The 23255-nt window shown below is 37.1% G+C and overlaps 1 protein-coding gene across 1 annotated transcript in view; it reads right to left on the bottom strand.

Moving 5' to 3' along the window:
• The window catches only part of LOC576125 (protein sidekick-2), a 75766-nt gene that overhangs the window by 30374 nt on the left and 22137 nt on the right, over positions 1-23255 (bottom strand). The window contains exons 6-15 of the mRNA XM_030984292.1: positions 10375-10532; positions 9613-9733; positions 8319-8435; positions 5361-5531; positions 4654-4929; positions 3870-4004; positions 3164-3331; positions 2624-2694; positions 1700-1931; positions 394-509 (exon numbers count right to left, since the gene is read on the bottom strand). Coding sequence (XP_030840152.1) covers positions 394-509; positions 1700-1931; positions 2624-2694; positions 3164-3331; positions 3870-4004; positions 4654-4929; positions 5361-5531; positions 8319-8435; positions 9613-9733; positions 10375-10532 — 1565 coding nt within the window. The remainder of the gene's footprint in view (positions 1-393; positions 510-1699; positions 1932-2623; positions 2695-3163; positions 3332-3869; positions 4005-4653; positions 4930-5360; positions 5532-8318; positions 8436-9612; positions 9734-10374; positions 10533-23255) is intronic.

The following is a 23255-nucleotide window of genomic DNA, read 5'->3' as shown; positions in this document are numbered from 1 at the left end:
GCAATATGGTTCTACAACCCTCCCCCAAAGATAAGTATCCCCTTGATAGTACTCTCCTCCTACTAGGGGCTTGGTGGGGTGGGGGTAGATGTCACAGGAATTTTTCTGTGGGGGCCATGTATCCAAAAAATAAAAAGTGGGTGGTAGGTACCCTTGGAGTGATAGGCCAGGGGGCAGTTGAAAATCATACAGAATGTGTCAGTTTTTAATCTTCCACCTGAAAGTTCTGAATTTTTTATCATTTGATCTGCTTATGGTTTGCTAAAACAAGATTGAAAACTCACACACACAGTATAAAATCAATATTAACACATGGAACTACACAGTCTACTGAATATGTACCATTACTACATATTTTACACACAGTACATGTATTTTACGTATTCTTCTGACCTTGTAACCCTGGTTGATGCCGTTGATAAACTGGACGGGCGGTGAGCTGAATATATACATGAAGGATGTCGAGCTGGTCACTACTATATCGACCTCCTGTGGGGGTGCAGTTGGAACTGGATACAAAGATATAAATAGTAGTAATAAATATGAAGAGCGTTTTTAAATGTAATCTATGCATTCTTGTTAGAAATACACAAGTTATTAATGGTAAAGGTGTTGATGCAGAGAGTTCCTTATTGTTATCATAGTTAGTGGCATGTTCAAGTAATAAATATCAATGGAGAGCTAATGTATGAATCTCTAGATTCAGAATGTACATTGACAAGTTCAAGGTATTTTGGTCATTGGGTGTCGCATACATTACCAACCATTGTAATTTCTGAACATACATGTAGGTTCACATAAAATCAGTTATTTCCCTCATATTTTGCCTTCTGTTGTTGTTTTTTGTTGTTTTGAAGTTAGGGCTTTTGAATTCATGTGATGATATGAAAAACCTAAGTCTTAGATGTGGTCAGTGAAATGTTGGACTAAAAAAGCTTGGATTGCCAAACACACACAAACACAAAAAAATACCAACAGAAATTTCAACAAATCGGTGGTTAACAACGGACATATTGTTTTTGAAGTATTTCAAGTAAACAACAATAAGCCAGTTTGTAAATAGCTTCGGTACGCATGACCCCTCAAAATCCACAGATCTTTACACGATGGATACGTCCCACTTGTGCATTTTAGAATAATCACTGCCGAAGTGATAGAGGTGCTTCATGAATACCTCTAGTTTGCCTCTTGAAAGGAATACTTTTTATTCATGTTCATATTCATATTTATTTCATTTCCAACAGAAAGGTAAACAAAGATATTACATTTTTATTCATACATAATTCATTTTTTCAGGAAACTATACAAGTAAACTTTGCACATAATAAAATTATTACAATAAATTCTTAATTTAAAATAAATTCTTAATTTCTGAGGAAATGGGGGGGGGGGGGGGGATCCACTAAAAGCAGTGCTTGTAGTTTGTGGATCCCCCAGAAAGAAAAAAATATATAAATATTTCAAATTTTGCCTACGAAGACTTAGAACACACAAGACAATATTACAAAACAACATACTTCCACATGTGTATCAGATAAATGTACTGTCAGTGCATAAATGAATACTGGTATTTGTCTCGATGGGTTTAACAATTTGGGAACAAACGGCCTCTGTCTGCTCATGCGCAGATAGTATTTTACGAACTGCCTCATTGAAAGGAAAACTTCTAAATGCACAGAACAAAGAGTGTTTCACCAACCTCCTTCATTAGTCCTGACATCGATGGTATTCGTGAACGCTCCCACTCCAGCGCCGTTGTAGGCAGCGACCTGGATCTCGTAGATCTTCCACGTGATGAGGCCGGTGATCTCGTATGACGTCTGACGGTAGTTGGTGATGTTGGTAAACTGGAAAGCGGTGTTGTAGCCGTCCATACGCCACTGAACGATGTAGCCTAGGAGGGGACCGTTCCAACTGTCATAGGGAGGCTCCTGGGGAGGGAGGGGGGGGGGGGGGATAGAAGAGGGCAACTTATTGTAGGTATTTTCAAAGTAGAGTTCATGTAAATCTCAAGAATATGATATACTGTACAAGGAAGGAGGTTAATCCAATTATCAGTATGTTGGAGAGCTATCAAAATTTACTGTTTCAAGAAGTAATTAGATCACATCAAAAAATTTCTAATTTTTTACTCTTAAGCTTCCTTTGGGTATAACTTGACCACATCATGCCTTGATTTTGTTTTGCCATTGTGGCAAAATGTATACCTATATCATGAAAGGAAGAAAAACTTTCTAGTTGAGCTTTTTCACAACACTTAACAAATTCATACTCTTTTCTAAAGACCCAAGATATTTTTCTTCTTCTTATTTCATAATCTTCATATTCAACTGTTGTGGCATTCTAATATTTTAATGATTTGTTTTACCTGACTGCTATTTTACCTAACTGCTCGGAAACCGACAGCTAAAAGTCCCCTCAAAGAGACTTGGTAATGAGGATCAAGGCCTTACCAAAGGGCAATATCGCATCGACCTGGTTTCTAACCCGAGATCTGTCGGTTACAAGACCATTGCTTTACCACTGAACCATCACATCTCCTCGAATGCATTATTACAGAAGCAATAAATCAACAATAACTTTCATGATTGGTATTCATTTCATAGATAACTTTCTATCTTACCCCAAACTCCACCATGATACTGGAAGTGGATGTAGCACTGGCCCTCAGAGACTGGGGAGGTAGATCAGGTGCTGTCAGATGGAAGGAGAGGAGAAGATAAGCAGGAGAGTACAATGGAATTATGTCCTGTAAGCATCAAACAGGTGTACATGTACCTTACTCTAAACTCAGTAAAAGTGTTCAATGATACATAAAAGGCATCTTCATCAGTTCATACTTGGTTTTGAATAACGTTGTATCTCTTAATTCATGTGTCTTTGAAAATATCAAATTTAAAGTCTTACGTCATTCATTGTGAACCTTTCAGGATATCAAGGATAATACAACAGATGTTCCCAACATTTTTTTGTTCAGAAAAGATGATTTCCTAAACTTTTCATGAGTATTCTGCACTGTAATACCCCCAAAATAGTGTTCTTTTGAAGAGATTTTAGGAGAAAAAATGATAATAACATCATAGATTAGATACTTGAAAAAAGAGAAAGAGATGTTATGATAGAGTAATTGATAAGCATTTTATCAGTGTTTTGGGAGACTTACGTTCCTCTGGAAGATGAACTACATTGCTAGCTTCGCTCTTTTCACTCATCCCGATGGCATTCTGTGCCCTGAGTCTGTACTGGTATCTTCTTGATGGTCTGACACCGGTCACAAGGAACTGTGTCAGCAAAGGGTTGATGGTTGCCTCCACCTCGGTAAAAGCGGAATCTAGAGAGATGAATCAATGGGTGAGAATGATTAGATTCAGATAGAGGGATGAGGGTGGAGAGGAGGAGAGGAGGGAGGAGGAGGAGGGGGAGGGGGAGACAAAGACAGAGAGAATGACAGATTGACAAACAGACAGAAGAAATATATTGATATTTATAATAATAATAATACATTTATAGAGCGCAGAAAGTATCAAACATTAAGTATATATTCTACTGTGCTACAAGAGCTCCTGATATGCTTAGAGTTACAGTTAATTGAAAAGATGTGCTTTCAGTTCTGATTTAAAGATATTTAAAGATGGTGACCAATATAATTACCAACATAAACATCAGCATCATCATCACCACTATCATCATTATCATCATCATCATCATCATCATCATCATCATCATCATCATCACCATCTTCATCATCATCATCATCATCATCACCATCATCATCATCATCACCATCACCATCACCATCACCATCACCACCACCACCACCACCCCCACCACCCCCACCACCAACACCATCATCACAAAGAGGTACTTACCATCCTCCTTCTGTTCCAAGATGTACCTGATGAGGGCTGAGTTACCATCAAAGACGGGTAACCAAGAAACGATGATGGTCCTGTCCTGGTCTTGGCTCTTGGTTGCGGTCACTCCCTGGGGCTGATATGGTACCTCTGTCAAACAAAATTACAGATCCAAAGCAAGTGTAAGATTTAATGTGTACAGACTTCTCCATTCCTTCCTTCCATTATCATGAAATTTCCTTCTTCTTCACATAATTATTGACCTCAAAGTTGGAGGAATATTAATCTTCCTATCTTGTATATGTCCTCTTTTAAAAAAAGAAGGATTTGTCTTCAATTTTCTTTCCATTACTATCAAATGTCTTTGGATCTTATCTCTTTATTTCATTTCCTATCTTATTTCTTTCAATTTTCTGCAAACTGGTCTAATATTCTAATTTACATTCATTCTTTCATTTCTTTTCTTTTTTATTTGTCTTTTCTTACATTTTCCATCATACTGTTCTAGTACATCTCCATCTACAAGCAATTATCCTTTAATCTTTCAATCCATCTTCACTTTGCTGCGTCTCTTTTCATCTCCCATTTCCTCGTCAAGTCCTTCAACTTCTTCTCTACCCATCATCAAGATCGAAATTCAAGATTCAAGATAATTTATCATCTGATTTAAAAAATACAAAAATTTGTCCTCCACTGGCGAGTGACATAAATATACAAGCAACATAAACATTATAGACATTCAAGGATACAAAGTTTTAAACTGGCATTAAAAATTGAATCTTCACATCATCATACTCACGTAGGACTGTCAGGTTGGCGCTACCGAGGTCATCCCCAGCGATGGACGTAACCTTGCAGACGTACAGCCCCATGTCATTTGCATCGGTCGAGAGAATGACCAGGGAGCCGGACTCCTGAATGATGAACCTTCCGTCGGGTATAATCACGCCACCGTCCTGCATCCAGGTGACCGTCGGAGTGACCCTAGAGTCGTGCTGGACCACGCAGTTCAGGGTGGTGGTCTCGCCCAGGATGGTCTGGACGTTGGTCGGCTTCTGGGAGATTAAGGTTCTTTCTGTTGATAAGAAAAAAAGGAGCGCATAAATAAATGAACTAAAAAGTTTTCAGGTTAATTAATAATAATCATAGGCATTTCTATAGCACCATCTATCTAGAAATTCTATTCCGAGGCGCATTAATTATTGTCCCAGCTTTAGCCTAGCTGATCTACATTTGCCACACTCAACCCAGGTGAGGTAAATGGGTACCTGGCAGGAATTAATTCCTTGAAATGCTCGAGCGCCGTAATGGCAGCCGTGCTAAAGCTAGGGTAATAATCAAGAGCGCTAGGAGTGTCAAGTCTGACAGACATGAGCGCTACACAAGAACCTACTATTATTATTATTATCATTTGTGGAGGGTAGTGATACATGTAACTAGTATAAATTGTTTGCAGAATTCTGAAATGTTTCAACGCTAAATAAACAAGGGGGGAGGGGCACTTACGGTAGACAATGAGGGAGGCGGAAGCGTTGGCTGTATTCAAGGTGTTGGTGGCGATGCAGGTGTACTCGCCGGAATCCTCCATGACCGCCTGCTGCAGGAGGAGGTTTCCGAAGGTCTGGAGGACATAGCGGTCATTGAGACGGAAGCTTGCGCTCAGGACTAGTTGACCATCTACAGAATTCAAACAAGAACAAACAAAATAACATTTTGAAGGCTAGTCATATAATAATGAATACATTATCTGTTAAAATTCTGGAGAGAGATTTGTGTATTTTGTTTTGTATAGTGCCTTGAGTAATTTATTAGATAAGTGCACTTTATAAGTATGTATTATTATTAAGCTTTCAAATAAATCTCACTTCATTTTCTTTTGTATGTAATTTTAACTGAAAAGAGCCTTGTGGCAGACCAGATTTTTGTATTTCCTCCATTTGCTTCATAACTTCATTGCATCTCTGTAGTGTATACTCTTATCTTTTTATTTTTGTTGAATAGTTTTTGTTTGCTAAACAGGCTCCTCTGTTTAAAATATGTTAAATTTCTTCATGAATATATTAACATTTTTGGCCTCCTTATCTCCTGTTGATGTTGTTGGCAAGATTTTTCCTTGATATTTGGGCATGTCCAAGTGCTAGTAGGGCTATCACAGAAAAATTATTATCAAGTAAACTTCAATCTTTGATATGATTTATAATTGTATGAATGTGACATTGTGTAGGATTTGCTGCTTTATAAAAGTTGTGTTACAGGTATAGGAACAGCAATTGTAAATGAATTCCATATGCCACATCTCCCTTTTGGTATTGACTGAACTTTTTTTTCTAAATACTAATTTGAATCAATCTCTCTACATGAATATCTAAAGCAGGAAGGAAGAAGAATGTTTGGTCAGAGGGAACTGGAGTCACTGAACAATTTGTTTTCCTTCTTCATGCTGGTACATGTACATCTTCTAAAAAGCGTTGTAAAACATGGTTTTCAAGGACAATATCGTATCTTATTCTATGCACATGCAACTCCTAAATATACCTACAACTGTATATAAAACCACTACATGTTTGTTTGTTATTGTGCATTGTATATGTCAATGTACATGAAGGTTTTTGTTTCTTCAAAAAAAAAAAAAAAAAGTAACGCAGAATCAAGGACATTACAATATTTGTGGTTTTCTATATCCTTTGTTCCTATTATATTTGACTGATTATTACTGATTTACATCTTAAAAGTTACATTATTTTGAAGATCAACTCCTTCATGAATAAATATAGTATAATGGCTGTACTATCCTCAAAATATTGAAGGTACATATAAATGTACATAGGTGCTTTATTAGGAATTGTTGTGAAAAGTAATACAAATTTCCTAAATTCCCATAAAATTGTACATCTTGTTTGTGTGTAAAAGTAGGGCATCAAGCATTTTTTTCTTGCAGCGATCATTTAAACAAAAGTTTCCTCCTTGTACACGTATGATTGGATAAATGTTGATTGCTGATTAAGAATAAATCCATGAAAAAAAATATCTATATTGTTCCCACTTTCAATGACAAACATGTAGCTGTCAGCTGATTCAGCCTCATTACCTTGTTTTAGTAACAAGAGTAGTTAAAGTGCTAATAGGTCAATGTTTATAGGCAAAGAGCGTATCATCTTTCGTCCAAACCATGCATCACAACACGTGGCATGGTGATACATAACTGTAATGCTTTAAAGGTACATTAGCTTAATACACACTCAAGATAGTCCGTTAAATTAGATATGCAGACTGTACTGTATGATGTACAATGTTGGCCATGAAGTGTTGGCATTGTTGTAAAAGTTTAAGATGCAAATCATTCATGATAGCTCATAGTAAAGAAACACGTTTTGGTCCATTGAATATCTGTTTGGATTTGCTCATGTACAAAAAAGAGAGAGATTTCCTCACATTGAATTTCTAGAACATGTACATGAACATACACATCATTGTTTTGTTTTTGTTTTTGCTTCTGTTTATGCTCTTGTTTTCATTTGTGTTAAAGTTTCTAAAAACAAAGCCCTTTTTAATATTTTCCACCATATTTTGCACATATTTCACCTACATTTGTACATGATACTTGATATAATAGTACTGTAATTGTAGCCATTCTTTTGCAATATTTCTCGGGAAGAATAAAATCCATTTAAAATCCCATCATTCACTGACTATCAATCTAAAGTATAGAATATAGCATCAAAATATATCCTGTTTTGGACAATATTTACCCTTTAAGCTATCATTTTGGGCATACTTGTCAACCGTTATCTAAAAAAGAACTCGTTGTCTATAAAAGTACTCACACATGTAATACTATCTCTCAGTGCAGGTACCATATTATGATCAAAGTACTGGGAAGCTTTGGTTGACAAAGAATACTATACTGCAAGGGTGAACTGCAGAACAATTTATATACGTGTATGTAATAATATTTAAATCGAAGGTATGACATTGGATTTATAATAGTTTATATTAGTAGGAATGAGAAAAAGTAAGACAAAAATCAGGACAGAGTAACAATCACTCCTCAACTCAAAACAGACAACTATTTGGAATGGAAAGAACCAGATATTTTATCTGAAAGTTATTCAATTGGTTTTTATAGCACAGTTACTATCCATCGCTTCCCTTTTATCAAGATCTGTCATAATTGGGAGCATAACGTCTCCATAAACATCCCTTCCATCAATACACGTGCATTGAACTGTGTACAAATGTATACTTTTTGTATGATGGTTTCTGTAAAGTTCTTTTTCTCTGGTACATATGACAATGTGTCCCCATATGGTATGCCCCATTTGACATTATTTTCTCTTATATTAGAATGTCTAGAAATGACCGATAACTAATTGTAATATCTCTTATATCTAATATGATCCCCCCTTAATACAGTAGCCCTACGAATGCATGCATGTTGTGATCTTCTCCTATCTATATGCATACCTTTCTCCCAATGTATTGTGGGATGTGGAGCGCCCTCTGCTGCACACTCTAGGTAGGTCGTCTCTCCTTCCAAGATGGTGGTGTCATTGGGAGCCAGGGTGATCTCAGGAGCAATTTCTGAAAAGGCAAAAATTAGAGATGATATCATATAGTGCTGTAGTCAAACGTTTAACCGTCCGGTATCCGACCGCCCATGGCGGATTCCGTTTGCAATTGGACGGTTTCGTTTACCCGTTTTTTATTTATTTATTTATTTATTTTTTTTATAATTTTTTTTTTTTTTTTTTTTTTTTTTTTTTATTATTTTTTTTTTTTTTAAGTTTCAATTTATGCCCCTCCACCTGGCACTATGCCTGGCAATGTCTCCCAGGTCAGTAATCGGTGTGATGACTTACCACTTGGAAACTAGAACAACACTCCAATTTGTCTGTCATCTTGGTTTGAAAGTAATGTTTGTAATAGATCTCAATATATATTCATCCAAGTTTAACACATGGTGTACCACAAGGTTCTATCCTAGGTCCTCTACTATTTTTAAATTTACTTTAATGATCTTACACATTATTCTAAAACGACATTGTTACTATTATTTGTGACTAGTTCACAAGCACAAATCGGCGCCTTCAGTTAAATTACCTTCCAGCTTTTTCACACGGACAACAACAAAAAAAAAAAAAAAAAAAAAGTTTTTTTTTTTTTTTTTTTTTTTTTTTAAATAAATCGTTTAACCGAAAACCGTCCGGTTTTGACAGGCGGTTAAACGGAATTGGAGATATCCGTGATGTTACAGCACTAATATCATAATATAAACCACATTTCAACCATTGTCACTATGCTTAACAATATCATCATCATTTTCATCATCAAAACCATACTCCTCCTTCCTTCCCTCTCCCTCCTCCTCTTCCTTCCCTCTCACTCCTCCCCCTTCTGTTCCTCCTTCTTTTCTCACCATCCTCCTCCTTCTTCTGGGGGGGGGGGGGGGGGGTGGTGTTTCACAAAACTTGTCATCAGTGACAAATGACAGTTTTTGGTATAAGTTACTGAAATCCTTGCTTCTGATTGGTTATCAAAAGATTTGTCACTGATTTTTGTCATTTGTCAGTGAAAAAAGGCTTTGTGAAACGGGTGCCTGACCATCATCATAATGATCCTCACTTCCTGCTCTTCCTCCACATTTCTCTATCATCATTATCACCATCATCATTACTATCTCTACTATGGAAAATTAATAAGCCATATTTGACACATGTCAGCACTCTCCCGGGCAAGGATGGAAAATCAAAGTTCTTACCTTGCACTTGTAGCCAAGTGTCCACTATCTGTTCTCCCACATCATTGATGGCCTGGCACTGGAACATACCGCTGTCGGCCTTCTCAATGTTGCTCAGTTTCAAGCTACCGTCATCCTCCATCTGAAAACAACATTAAATTTTGCATGACACATGATTCAGGGCCAGACACAAACAGAAGAGTAGTTTTCATCACAAAATAAGGGAAACGTGCCAATTAATTCCTCATGAGCCCGATGCAACAACATGAAATCCTTTTAAAGTGGACAACTTGACATCCCCAATTCAAGTCTAATGGAAGGAAAGCTACCACATCTATTTATTTTGTTTAATATATAAATTCGAGCAGGAAAATGTGATATTTAAAGCATACATCACAAAGAAAAAATACCACTCTCATGGTTTTAAGCTAATGTTCTATCTTTATACTGGCCAAAAATTATGTCTTGCTAAACACACATATAGAAGTAAACATATCATGTTCCATCCAATCTTTTTTGTCTGGTAAAACCTTTATTATTTTGTGTGTCATATTTCAAAGCAGGGATCCTATCAAGCATCAATTTCCCATATTTGGGCTGAGAGAGACAACTGTAAAACATACCTTGTCTTAGGGACAATTGCACTATCAAAGAATTCAAGCTGTCAACTTTTCAATTGACAGTTGAGTGTCCAAGGAACCAATATACTATCTACAATGTTTCCATATGTCTTGTTCGATTAAACGAAACCATAATATAAATGATTTGCATAAACAGACTTACTCTGAAGCGGCTGTTACCCATGGTTGTGATGTCAGCAGCATTACGATACCACTTGATCTGAGGGGCGGGTACTCCTGTGGCCATGCAAGGGAGAGTGATGGAGCTGCCTGCAGCCTCCTGGATTATCCTCTCCAATGGACTAGTAATTGTTGGGGCAACTGAAGATTAAAGATAGGGAAGGGGGGGGGGGGAGAGAGAAAAAAAGCAGTATGTTAGGAACGAATAGTAAAGATCGTTTTTGTTCAAAGACAGAGATCTTAATGAGAACATACTCATCAACACTGCTCAAATCTATAATGACTTTAAGATGAGTTCTACAAATCAATCTATTACTATGTTCTTTTTTTTAAATATCACTACTACTATTAATAAATACATATACTTTCTACAGCTCTTATTAGTTTCTGAATCATAATCACAAATTCTATAGTTTTCATGAGTTCCATGAGTACAACAAATTGTTGGTACATATTTTTTAATTTCTTTTTGTAAGATAAAGAATTAAAAATGCAAGCTTCTAATCAAAGTGTAGACTAGAGTCTCTGACATGAGAGGGGGAAAAAATCCTCCATCAGCTTGGAAACAAGGCCTGATGTTGCATGACAAGCACGCCCCAGAGCTAAAACTATTATTGGTCGCTGGAGATATGGATATTTGTCGTCATTGCGGCATCCAAAACAACATTGTTGATCATATGAGGGGAAGGGGATGTATGAAGGGAAGGGATAGAGCAATCGTGACGTACACCAAACTGCACCCCGGCCCTAGACAAGGCGAGAGAGAGGGGGAAATAGTAAGATGCCTAGAAGAAAGCCGATCTGTAAATCTGTCAATGCCCAATTTAACATGATTAATCACTTGGTGCTCATGTGTCCTCAAATACTTTTGAAGTTCATCTCAGAGAGGTGGAGAGGAAGAAAGGGGGAGGGGAGAGAGAGAGAGAGAGAGAGAGAGAGAGAGAGAGAGAGAGAATGGAAAGGTAGACGAAGAAGAAGGGGAAGGGAAAGGGAGAGAAGAATAGATACAAAAAAGGGAGGAAAGAAGAAGGGAGGGAGACCAAGGAGGGAGAAAGGGGTAAGGGGAGAAGGAGAAAAGGAGAGAAAATAAAAGCAAATGCAGGGAGATATGCAAAACTGAAAGAGAGGGAAAGAGAGAGGGGGGGGGGAGAGATAGGGTTATATATATATATATAGAGAGAGAGAGAGAGAGAGAGAGAGAGAGAGAGAGGGGGGGAATAGGGGATATATATTTAGAGGGAGAGAGAGAGAGAGAGAGAGAGAGAGAGAGAGGAAAATATATAGAGGGGGGTGGGGTAGAGAGATCAAAACAAAGACAAAGAAAAGGGGACAAATATCAAAAGAATATCACAGAGATAAAAGAGAAACGGAGTGACAACACAAAGAGAGACAGAGTGAGAAAAAAAGAGACAGGGATGGAGAGAGTAAAATCCAAAGAGACATCAAAGGAGAAACACATGCAGGGAGACAAACTGCCTCATCAATACAATGTTGATACTGCATCATGAAATGTTATTAAAACTGCAGGAAGAACAGGCTTTATTTTTCTTGCTATTCAAGATAAAGTAATTAATAATGTAATTCATCATTTCCTATAATATATCAGGTGAGTTTGACTTTGGGCAGAGGTATATGTATTCCGTTCATACATGGGACAATTTGCTACATAAAGAAGGTTTGGTATTCTCAAGTGATCTGTAGTGCTTTATGAATTCCAATACTTCAACATTACTTCTAAAATATGTCTTTCTTGTACCACGATGATGAAAATACAGAACCTAGGGTGAATTTTCAATCCTGCAATCACGTTCATTGGGGATATAAGCTCAATTCATGTATCAATTAACGGGATCACGTACAATTAAAGAAGAAGTTGAGTTCTGGTCATGCGATTTCATTGTGAAAGAAACGGTGTGGAACCGACCAGAAAAGGTTGATCATCTAGCATATAAGAATTTGTGTGTATTGCAAGGTTCTGGAATCATCAAAATGATAAGAAATTTGGCCAAGTCTTGGTAAAGTTAAAAACACTGTACACAGAAAGATGTATATGGGACTACACGAACACATGGCGTAAAAAGCCGGCCCCCCGATTTTTACGATGTTACATGCATATTTAGAATATGAAGGCATTTGAAGAGCCATGCTTTTCAGGGAACATGTCTTTTCTGATGTTCTTCCACACTTGCATTATAAGAATGAGTAACGCTCTCAAATTATTTTCACCTCTTCCCAGAACTCAACCTTCTCTTTAAGCATTGTTTGATAACATCAGTCTGCTTACAGTCTGCATCAAACGATATCAAATGAGTTTTGCTTCAGAAAATAAACTGATATTATCTTTGACTATAATGTCATTATAAGTTAGATGTCTTTTACAAGTTGACATAGTAAAACAGATAACAAAACTCACTAAGCTAAAGGCATGATAGACTTTTTCCTAAGTGCAAAATAAGAGTCTGATCGATTCTCTTTTGCTCAACAAATGCTTTTACCTCAGATAATGTCTTCATAGTATCATATGCACCAACAAGCATCAAATTGCTAAATACAAAGAGGCTGTGATTCTCTTTGCTATCCACAATCAGATAAGCTCATGTAACGTAAGTCAAGCAGATAAGCCTTTGAGCTACAAAATTCATTGCTACCGAGTAAGGCGAGTAACATTGTATTCAGAGCCGATTTACCATCTTTTTGCATGTTTCAAGAGAGTAAAATAACTAGATATATGAACAATACCTGTACTACAAAATCGAGGAAGAGTTTTGCAGAGAATTATAATCTTTCACATGCTGAATTTGTTCCTTTTGTTTTATTACAGAGAGAAGTAAAATTCAATTTTGCAACATACATAATTACAGAGTACACCTAAACTTTAATCAAAATTCAATTTTTCCACTTGGATGAGTGGTATTAAAAAGGATTGTATCTATCATTTGAATTCTGAAATATTTTTCCTGTTTGGTATTCTCCTGCGGTCCTGCCCCATTTCATATCACGATTGCATTACAAGAGGCCATTACCAATGATGGCTCCACAATAAGCGTGCATACATACTATCTTTCAAATGTCATTAAGCCATGGAATACTTTACGAGAGGCTCTTTCCCATAGCCAACCTCTTTTCTAATTCCGTCACCCTGCTCCTCCTCCTTCTTTTTATTCTCCTTCTTTCTTTTCCAGCATATTCTTCCATTTCTGCTTTGACTTCTTTAAAAAAAAATTCTTTACCTAGGTCACACTCATAGTCCTACTATAATTATATAATATAATCTTGATATAATCTTTTCTGTCACCCTCTAGCTTCCTCCTCTTCATCATTCAATTCTCCTTCTTTCTTTTCTAGTATATTCTCCCATTTCTGCTTTGACTTCTTTAAAAAATATTCTTTACCTACATGTAGGTCACACTCATAGTTACTAGTCCTACTATAATTATCCGTCACTTGTAATGACCTGATACTCGATCCCTGTGTGTTTCTTTCATAATATAATAAAGTAATATTCTCACTTTTAATGATTCATTAGATCTGACCTATCACATTTCCAAATATATAGAATATAGGTTCTTTACATTGTTCATTTCATACTCCCCGAGATCATCATTAGTTCTTCTTACTCCTTTTCACCACAGCATTTTTCAAAAGATATATCATTCTTTTGTGAAGGTTTATAGTTGAATAATTTTTTTTCCAAGGCTTTTGAATTTGTGTACTGAAGCTGCATTAATACTTTTACAAAGGAACATGAATTGAAGAATTGTGGACTTTATACATGAATTAGTTGAAACGTATCCAACTCAAATATTAATGTCAGCGGGAAACCATATCCCTCAATATATTTCAGAATAGGAGCTACATGAATACTCTTGAAGTGAACTTTGAGAGTTCTGGTAAAGGAGAAAATATAAGTTGTCAGCTTTCTCATTCTCCTTCATGTCGGGTTGTTTTGTAGAATATCAAAGAAGACATATTCCCTGAAAATGATTGCTCTGCTAATAATATCCTTGTATTTTTTCATATGAATAGAAATAGTAATGTTTGGACCAAACTTTCAAACTGCATACAATGTGTAGTAGCATTTTAAGAAATTTCTCTATGCAGTACTTAATTGTGACTTTCAGCATGATTGAATCAATTTTCTATCACATTGATGATTCTAAAACCTCAAACTGAATTAACACCAATTCATATGTGGTAAATAATAAACCTTTCTTAGTTGCTTTAGGAGAGTTTCTTTCAAGACCAGAACTCAACTTTATCTTTAACATCCCACTTAGTTAGGAGCTTTGACAATGGGAACGAAGCTTCATACTCAGACAAATGTACGAGTGAAATTGCTCCCGTAATACTAGAATGGCATTATAGAATGGCACGGGGGCTAAGACGATGACACAGATCATCATCCCCGGTGTCCCGTTAGGGGACGGTTGTCGAGCAACATGGTACAAGGAGGGAGACGAGGGAGACACATGAGGCCCGTCTCCATCAGCTTGAGATTCCCAAATAGCCTTCTATTTCTGATTTGAGAAATAATCCTGAAGTTACAAATAGCATCTTCATCAGCTCGAGACTTGACCTCAAAACTTGAAACTCAAGCTTACCGGTAATTGAGAAATAAGCTTGAGAAATTTTGCTCAGCATTTGCGCATAGGGCCAGCCTTCGGGCTGGTGAAGAGGTACTGGACAAATAGCGGGATACTTTGCAAACTAGCCCAAGATATCTTGGGATGATTATCTCGACCACATATCCCGCTAATTGCAACTTCAGGCTGATGAAGATGCAAATTAACTGGATAAGTTGCGATCGGGATAGTTCAAATAGCAAGATATTTTTGCAATCTCGAGCTGATGAGGACAGGTCTATCAATGCCTCCCTCTATAATCACGGAGGACGCAGAGGCAAGGATGGAGGATGCCTTGGAAAGGATGGTAGAGTCGGGTAAACCCATATATGGGGAGAGAACCCATTTCTGAATGAAAAAGGGTGGTTTTAATCATATCATGTGATATGCATTAGCGAGATAACACAATATAAGGTATCTCGGCAGATAGGGTATCAAAGTGGAGATTTGGAACAGATGACAGAACGAAACAGAGACTGGTATACTATCCCATCTCCATTCGAGTGCTGTATTCGAAAGTGAGCATGAGAAGGGAATGATATAGTGAACCATTCTTTTCAACATGATCTCATTTCACTAGATTGAAATATGGAAAATAATACCCATCAAGTATACTTTCTAATTCAATATACACTCAAATGACAAGGAACATGAGTGATATCTTCATTGTTAGAGTTCTGTACACAGAACCAATAGCAGCCAAGGGTGGAATATGGACAGATATAATGGATTAACATAACTACCGGTAAGAAGAAAGAACAACTGAGTGAAAAGAAATTAATTAAAGTTTTTAACACAAAGAAAGAAACAAAAAGAAACTGAAAATAATAAAGAATTTAGATTTGTAAGAATGGAGAGATGAAAAATGAACTCGAAATCTGAGAGAGAAATGCAAAAACTTAAATCAATGGATAATTGAAAAAGCAAACCAAAAAGGTAATTCATTTGAGAGGAGACATGAGGCAAAAAATATCAGGAAAAAAGGAGGGAACAAAATCAAATCAAGTCACAAAGATGTATATGACAATGGGGTAATACATGAGATAATATCAACAGGACAAACATTTCTTCTTTTGGCGAAGATGCATACAGCAGCAATATCGCTGCATAAACAGAGAATTATTTTTGCATCAAAATTCCGTCCAGGTCAGTCTCGCAGGCAGGCTCCCTTGCCTGGCCTGCGATGGGTTGATGGCGAAGACAGAGGGAAGATGATTTGTTTTCAGTCATGCAACATACCAAGCTGAAAGCAGATCCCCTCTCAAGTTCAGGTCTATACAAAGTACCATAAAGGCTGGCCCACCCATGGGTATACAGGCAAACATTGAAACGTGTAGGCCCGGTAGGATGGTAATAGGCAGAAGTACACACGGACGGACAGACAGAATCATAATTGGGACTACTTTTAGTATTATGGATGTTGCCATCTGGAGTCTCCATGGCATATGAAACTTTGGGATACAATTGTGTTATATGATTTGGTTCATGTTTCTAATTGATAATATCTTGATACAGACAGTATATGAATTATGATCTTTATTGATTTGCCAATTCACAATTCATTGACTTATTTTGTATTTCAACGAAACAAAATTAATCTTTCCTGGGGTTAAAAGGTAGGTATCATAAAAGCAGCATTAATTAGCATTCATATATTTGGAAAAGTATTATAAATATGCGATTTGAATGGAAGTGCATCGTCTACCCACTTTGACAATGAAGCCTAAAAGTATGGAATGGAGCAACCCTACATAACACCAGCCCAAGCCCCCCCCCCCCCAATCAGCCTCTTGACATATTTCATATAAAAACAAAGATTGTTCTGTCCATGTCAAACTCATTTAAACCAAATAAAACAATCTGATCTTGGACTTCGCTTTTAAAAGATAAGAATCAGAACTTTTATCTTATACACATGTCAACTAGCTGTCAAGCAATCAAATAGCTGTGCTGCCCTAAAGTGCCCAGCACTGGTAGTAATTATCGACATGCCCCTTGCTCTATGGCAATCAATATCCAATTTAAATCTAAAAAATGACAGAAATCATCACCATCCTACTGTAAGCATCGGTATTCTTCCAAAGGACGAAGACATGATTGCCAATTTGGTCCCTTTTGCTTCAACAACAACCCACCTTGGTGTCTCTCAAATAAGAAACTAATTTCAGGGCTAAGTGGAAGGTCGCCCTGCCAGAGATTAAAACCACGATTCATATTTTCCAACTCATACAGGTCTGGTCTACGCATGTAAATCTTGATGATACATCTAAAGTGGAGGTAGGTTATAGGATGGGCTTCACCTGAGCGTGAAGCCAATATCGCACGCATGGCAGTCATTATCAAAACCAAGTCCCCGTGCTGCGGGGTCAGTCGGGTCTAAAATTGAATTATTCCCCACAACATATGCTTTCAGGCCTGACTAGGTGTTGGGAGACATGTTCATTGAAGATGTGATATTCCTTTTCTTTGTAGCCACATCGGGGGATAAACATTCAACTGTTTGGGTTGCAGGGTTGACTTGGTTTTTCTAAGTGTTATCCTTCGTATAAGTAGCTTTGTTTGAAAATAAATACGCAATAAAGGAATTGGTGGGGTGAGGTTTCAGGCTTTTATCCTCAAAGTTTGCTTATGGTTGGCACATGAAAACGAGCCTGCTTGGCAGGCCCCAAATAAAGGTTGTGCCAATACGATATTTAACAATGGGAGGGTTTTTCACACTTCAAGTTCGACAACTGCACTTCCACAAACATATATAAGAAGCTGGTAAAGCATTCCTATACTTTTTGAAAGCGCAGTAGGCAAATGTGATGAAAATGAACTGAGATTTGTGGTCAATGTCAATGAGGAATGAACAGTTTGAATAAGTCAGTATCTCATTTATAATTCACATCAAAGTCATCATGGTCTTCCTTCTACTCTGTCTACTTTGCGTACAGTAGAATAAAAACTACTCAAAATGCTTAAAGGTAATACAAAGTTTTGGTATGGGGTCATGAATTTGGTTCAAATGAACATATTGGAAGCTATGCGATCCTACAATATTCAGTGATCGTTATCGCGGTTGAAATCGAGTCTAAAGTTATAAAATTGTAAATGATAAACTCTTTATGTTGATAAGCTCCCTCGATTCTGAGATTTTCATGGTCGCAGCTACCTTTGTACGGCCGTAGGCGCTATTTGAAATTCATCAAAAGTGTTTTAGGGGCTAAATTTTCTAGTGCTTTTAATACATCCACAGGGGCATCCAAATATATCAAAATTGTAAAGAATCACTATCCACCCAATTTTCAAAATTTCCCAAAACTTTGTATTACCTTCAACTTTAGGGGGGAAGTTTGTTTGCTGTATAGGCTTACTATCTGTCACCTTAAAAAGTTCAGAAAGGTGATAAAGAATATCACTCTTGTAAGTTGTCTTACTGTAGGCTTCGTCTGGGTCAAAGGTTATCCAACATGTCCCTGATTGTCCAAGCCTCTAGCCCTGCAGTGACCTTCACTCAACTAAGGTCACACAGTGACCTACATAAGGCACTTTATTTGTCAACAGCCAAGCATATGTGGGAGCAAATACAAAAATAAAAATAAACTCATTGTTGATAGAGTAGACAAAATACCCGTAAGTCCCCCCCCCCAAAAAAAAAAAAACCCCTAACTTTCCCCCAAAATGTATTTATATGTACAAAGTACAGGTGTACATTCAGTACAATATCTAAAAGTTGGGGGGCTTTCATCTTTTATTTCAATATCAATTTGTGTGAGTGGGTATAGACCCTCTTTCTAATAAAATGTTTGGAAATAAGATCATGCCATTTATCACTTGAGATTACAAAGTCTAATGTAAATTCACGTCAAGTAGGAAGGAATTATGTCATCCCGACCCGCAGAGCAACACATGCCCCGTTTAATAGTTCCTTAGGTTCATTGTACTCTTTTGAATTCGTAGTAGTATACTTCACTCCACAGGACTACTAGCTAGTTTATACCTTACCTCACCTACAACCCTTGGCTAAGACAACTGGCCCAGCAGGGTGACAATTTTCCTATCTCATATCACTTGGCTCCAGAGGAAGGATGCTGTGACCCCTATATCTTCATATTTTATACTTCACCACGACTTCAAATTTGACTGAGACTGGAGGTAGTAATCTTCCTCAAAAACTTGAGTTCTCCAGCCGATATCAATTTATGCCTATAAAATTTAGGTTTACGAAAAAGAGAGGAGCTGCACAGCTGACCTTATTATCAGCAAGGGGCCAGCCACAATGGCAAACCCTGGGCTCTCCGATAAAGGGTGATCAAATGCCCCCATCTACTAACATTTGTGTATGTGTATGCTTTTGAAAGTTGGTAGAAAAAGGGACAGGGGGGGGGGGGGGTCGATACCAAAGTGGGTGGTGAGAACCAGAGGGGTATTATTAACACATATTTTTAGCACATCTTTATTGTCCTTCTAGCTTTGAAGAAGTGTCATGGACGAGTGAGGAGGGGGGGGGATGGCACGTCTCCATTAACTCATATGGTTTTAGCCCATTGTTGGATACCATTCTTGCTTTCAAAAACAATGTTTGCTGCTTGATTGATATTAATAAAAATATAGAAGTGTGGGGGGGGGGTGGTGGTGCATCTCCTAAGCCTCCCCCTCTCTCACTCTCTCTCTCTAGAAGATAGAGCCGACACTTGCCAGCAAGCAGTCTGGGGTAGTCTTGGACCCTGGACCTGCCCCAGCTCACTGCAGGGGTAGCATAACTAGCCCAGCGGGTGGACACACGTGGCAACCATTTGGGAACATCAGTGGTAGGCAAGAGATACGTGAAGGATCGTCAAGCATCATCTTCAGTTCATTCATGAAGACAGTTGTTACAATTTACTAGATGAGATAGAGGGATGCAACATTAAGGTATCTTGGCATATAGGCCAAAGCTCTTGCTCCATATATTTCTGCAGGCTAACTAGGCTAATTTGACTTGGAATGTCATTCATATATATGAAATGATCCAACTTATCTCATTAAAATGATCATTAAATCAAATATAACACATCTTGAGCTACTGAAAGAATATAAACAGAGGCCACAATGCATTTCCTTTTTCATTCTTGTCTACATCACACACTTGTAACTATTTTAGTTTCAGTTTAGGGAAATGTTGTTGAAGTTAAATGAAACAATTTCCATTAAAATAATACACTTTTCTTTCCTTTCGATGCTATTAAAAGAAAGTACTTGTACATGCATTTTCTTTGATGATTAAAATCTTCATTAAATCTAAAATAACACACCTTTCAGCCACTGTAAGAATATGAACAGAGGCCACAATGTATTTCTTTTTTCCTTCTTGTCTGCACATCACACACGTGTAACTATTTTAGTTTCAGTTTAGGGAAATGTTGCTGAAGTTAAATGAAAAGATTTCCATTAAAATAATATCCCTTTCTTTCCTTTGGATGCTATCAAAAGATAGTACTTGTACATGCATTTTCTTCCATGATTAAAATCTTCATTAAATCTAAAGTAACACATCTTGAGCCACTGTAAGAATATGAAGAGGCCACAATGCATTTCTTTCTTTTTTTACTCTTGTCTACTCTACATCACACACTTGTAACATATTTTTGTTTCAGTTTAGGTATATGTTGCTGAAGTTAAATGCGACAATTTCCATTAAAATAATATCCTTTTCTTTCATTTGATGCTAATCAAAAGATAGTACTTGTACATGTATTTTCTTTCATGATGCTATCAGTTTCTAGATAATATATCGTCTATTTCTTTCTGTTAAAGGTAAAGACCAGTTATGGTCATGCGATTGCATTGTGAAAGAAACGTTGTGGAATCGATCAGGAAAGGTTGATCATCTAGCATCTAGCATCTGCAAGGTTCTGGAATCATCAAAATGATAAGAAATTCGGCCCATTCTTCGTAAAGTTACAAGCACTATACACAGAAAGATAATGTAAGATGTATATGGGACTACCCTATATCTCTCACAGACCATGAGAGAAACAAATTTACCAAATATATGAATTAGTAGGCGGTTTCCCAGCAAATTTGTTATCATCATGTATTAGTCAAAACATATTCTTTCACATGATTGGTAATGAGAGCTTCTATTTCATTTTTTTTATTGGGGCGTTTCCAATACTGGTCTTTACCTTTAAGTGAAACAGTTTCATGTACGTATTATAGCTGCACTACACAGTTTGTTTGGAGCTCTAATAGCCTATTCATTGATGCCATATTATATATATGATCAGGGGCCTATACTTGTCTTTTCCTGCCTTTTGTCTTTTCCTGCAACCAAAAGGCATAGAAACATTCTTGGATAGCCATTTTCTCTTAAATTTTAGGCCATTAAAAATAAGGGTCTGCTTGTCTTTTCTTCATGACTGTCTATTTCTGCTTCCAACCAACGACTAGCAAGCACCCACTCTTCTTTGTTTGCGGTACGTATCCAAAGGCAAAAAAGATCTTTGTGAATTCCAAATGAACCTGATATGAAACAAAAGTCTCATATTTCTCAAGCATTCGTGACAAAATAACGCCATAAACTTGGCTGATAGTCCATAAAAGTGAGGGAGAAGTGGCAATATTTCTTGCATTATGATTTGCGAATCCCTCTCTTCCAGGCATATACCCTTTTCACACTGTACACTTTTACTGGACTTGGATGACACTATGAAATTGTGATCCCACTAATCGGGCAAATGTGCTGGTGGATTTCTGACTGGGGTAGATAAACATGAATCAGAAAATGCCAGGTTTTCTGTCGGTGTGAACAGAAACTAGGGGGCAAATTGAACATAAGTCAGACCATATGAGTATTTTTTCAAACTTCTGAGCGTTTTCCACAGGTTTGAGATAATAATAATAATAATAATAGCTCATTCTTATATAGCGCTTTTCAGGATAAGTTGTCCTGGGCACTGGATGGCAGCATCAAAGCACCGATCTACTTGTGTGTGGAGATGATGCGCACACTGCGAGCATATATATGCCTCAACAATAAAGTTTGCTGGTAATGAAGTACATATACTACCACTTGCAGAAGTCGCAATTAACAAAGGTAACAATCTGTATACTTTCAAAGTTATTTCTCCGATTGCAGCGGATCCGAAGTACAACACCAGCTGTCTGCGGCAATGGGTGTGAAACGGGTACTATATCTGGACTGACCCTAGTTTACTGCCCTCGAGGGTGAGAATTATAAAGGGTCAAACCTGGGTCGCGATTGTCACTGTTGATTCATGGGCAGTGAGGAGTATTTGCAGAAAACATTCTTGTCAATAACTCAGGGGAAATATTCTTGGTATATAATGACCAGGCCTCACCACATCAGGTATATAGGCCTTTTTTAAAGGGACACAAAGGTAATAAAAGATAATGATGGTGTAATTGAAATTCCATCGCTAAATGAGTGCCCTTGATTTTGATGCTAAATCTATGAATTGTACATCATTTTGACTCATGTCAAAAGCAACTGAAGGATACAGGGATAAATGAATTACCACTATTTGTTTTACCTTGGAGTAATATAATATAAGTTAGTGTGCATTATCTCTATTAAGTTTTGTACTCATTAAAGAATCTTCCAAAATAGTTTACAACGCCTACAATTTGACCTGTATACATTGTTGCAAGTAAAGTTGCTTCCTTTGACCATAAAGAGGGAACAGGCAATTATTGAATTTAACACACTTTACATGAGGAATGCCCCTATTTTTGGATATTATTTTTATTGGTGTGGGGAGGGGGGTGGGGGGTTAACTAGATGTAGGTAGAGTACAGATTTTTTAGAATGAACATTTCCAATGACAATTACAGATTTGAGTGATTCCTAACTTTATAGTCATTAAACCATATAAATGCAAATCAGGAAATTGATTTAGCCATGGTGGCTGCTTTCGTTATGTGTACATTAATTGTTTCCAAAACTCAATCAATGTTGTTGACAATCAATTTGGTAAAGTCAACAAAATTACGGCAATATTAGTCATTGTAAAACCAGGAACTTTTGTGATTTAAATCCTCCGTAAATTACAAATATGATCGTCCTTGAAGCAAAATTCAGTTCTCTGAATTACCAACAGTGACATGAAACTTTCATAATCCCAAAGCAAACATTGCAAATGTTTCTGATCATCAATCAGCAAGAAAATGCCAAAGACTAGTGTTTGAAATAATTGCCTGAAGTCTGTGAAGAGCCAAACGGCAATTAATTCTTATACTTTAACTCAGAGATAAAAAC

Source organism: Strongylocentrotus purpuratus, unplaced genomic scaffold (genome assembly GCF_000002235.5).
Source record: "Strongylocentrotus purpuratus isolate Spur 01 unplaced genomic scaffold, Spur_5.0 spur5_scaffold_14, whole genome shotgun sequence".
NCBI lineage: Eukaryota > Metazoa > Echinodermata > Echinoidea > Camarodonta > Strongylocentrotidae > Strongylocentrotus > Strongylocentrotus purpuratus.
Note: the sequence above shows the minus strand (reverse complement) of the source record. Positions and strands in the feature narration are given on the sequence as shown.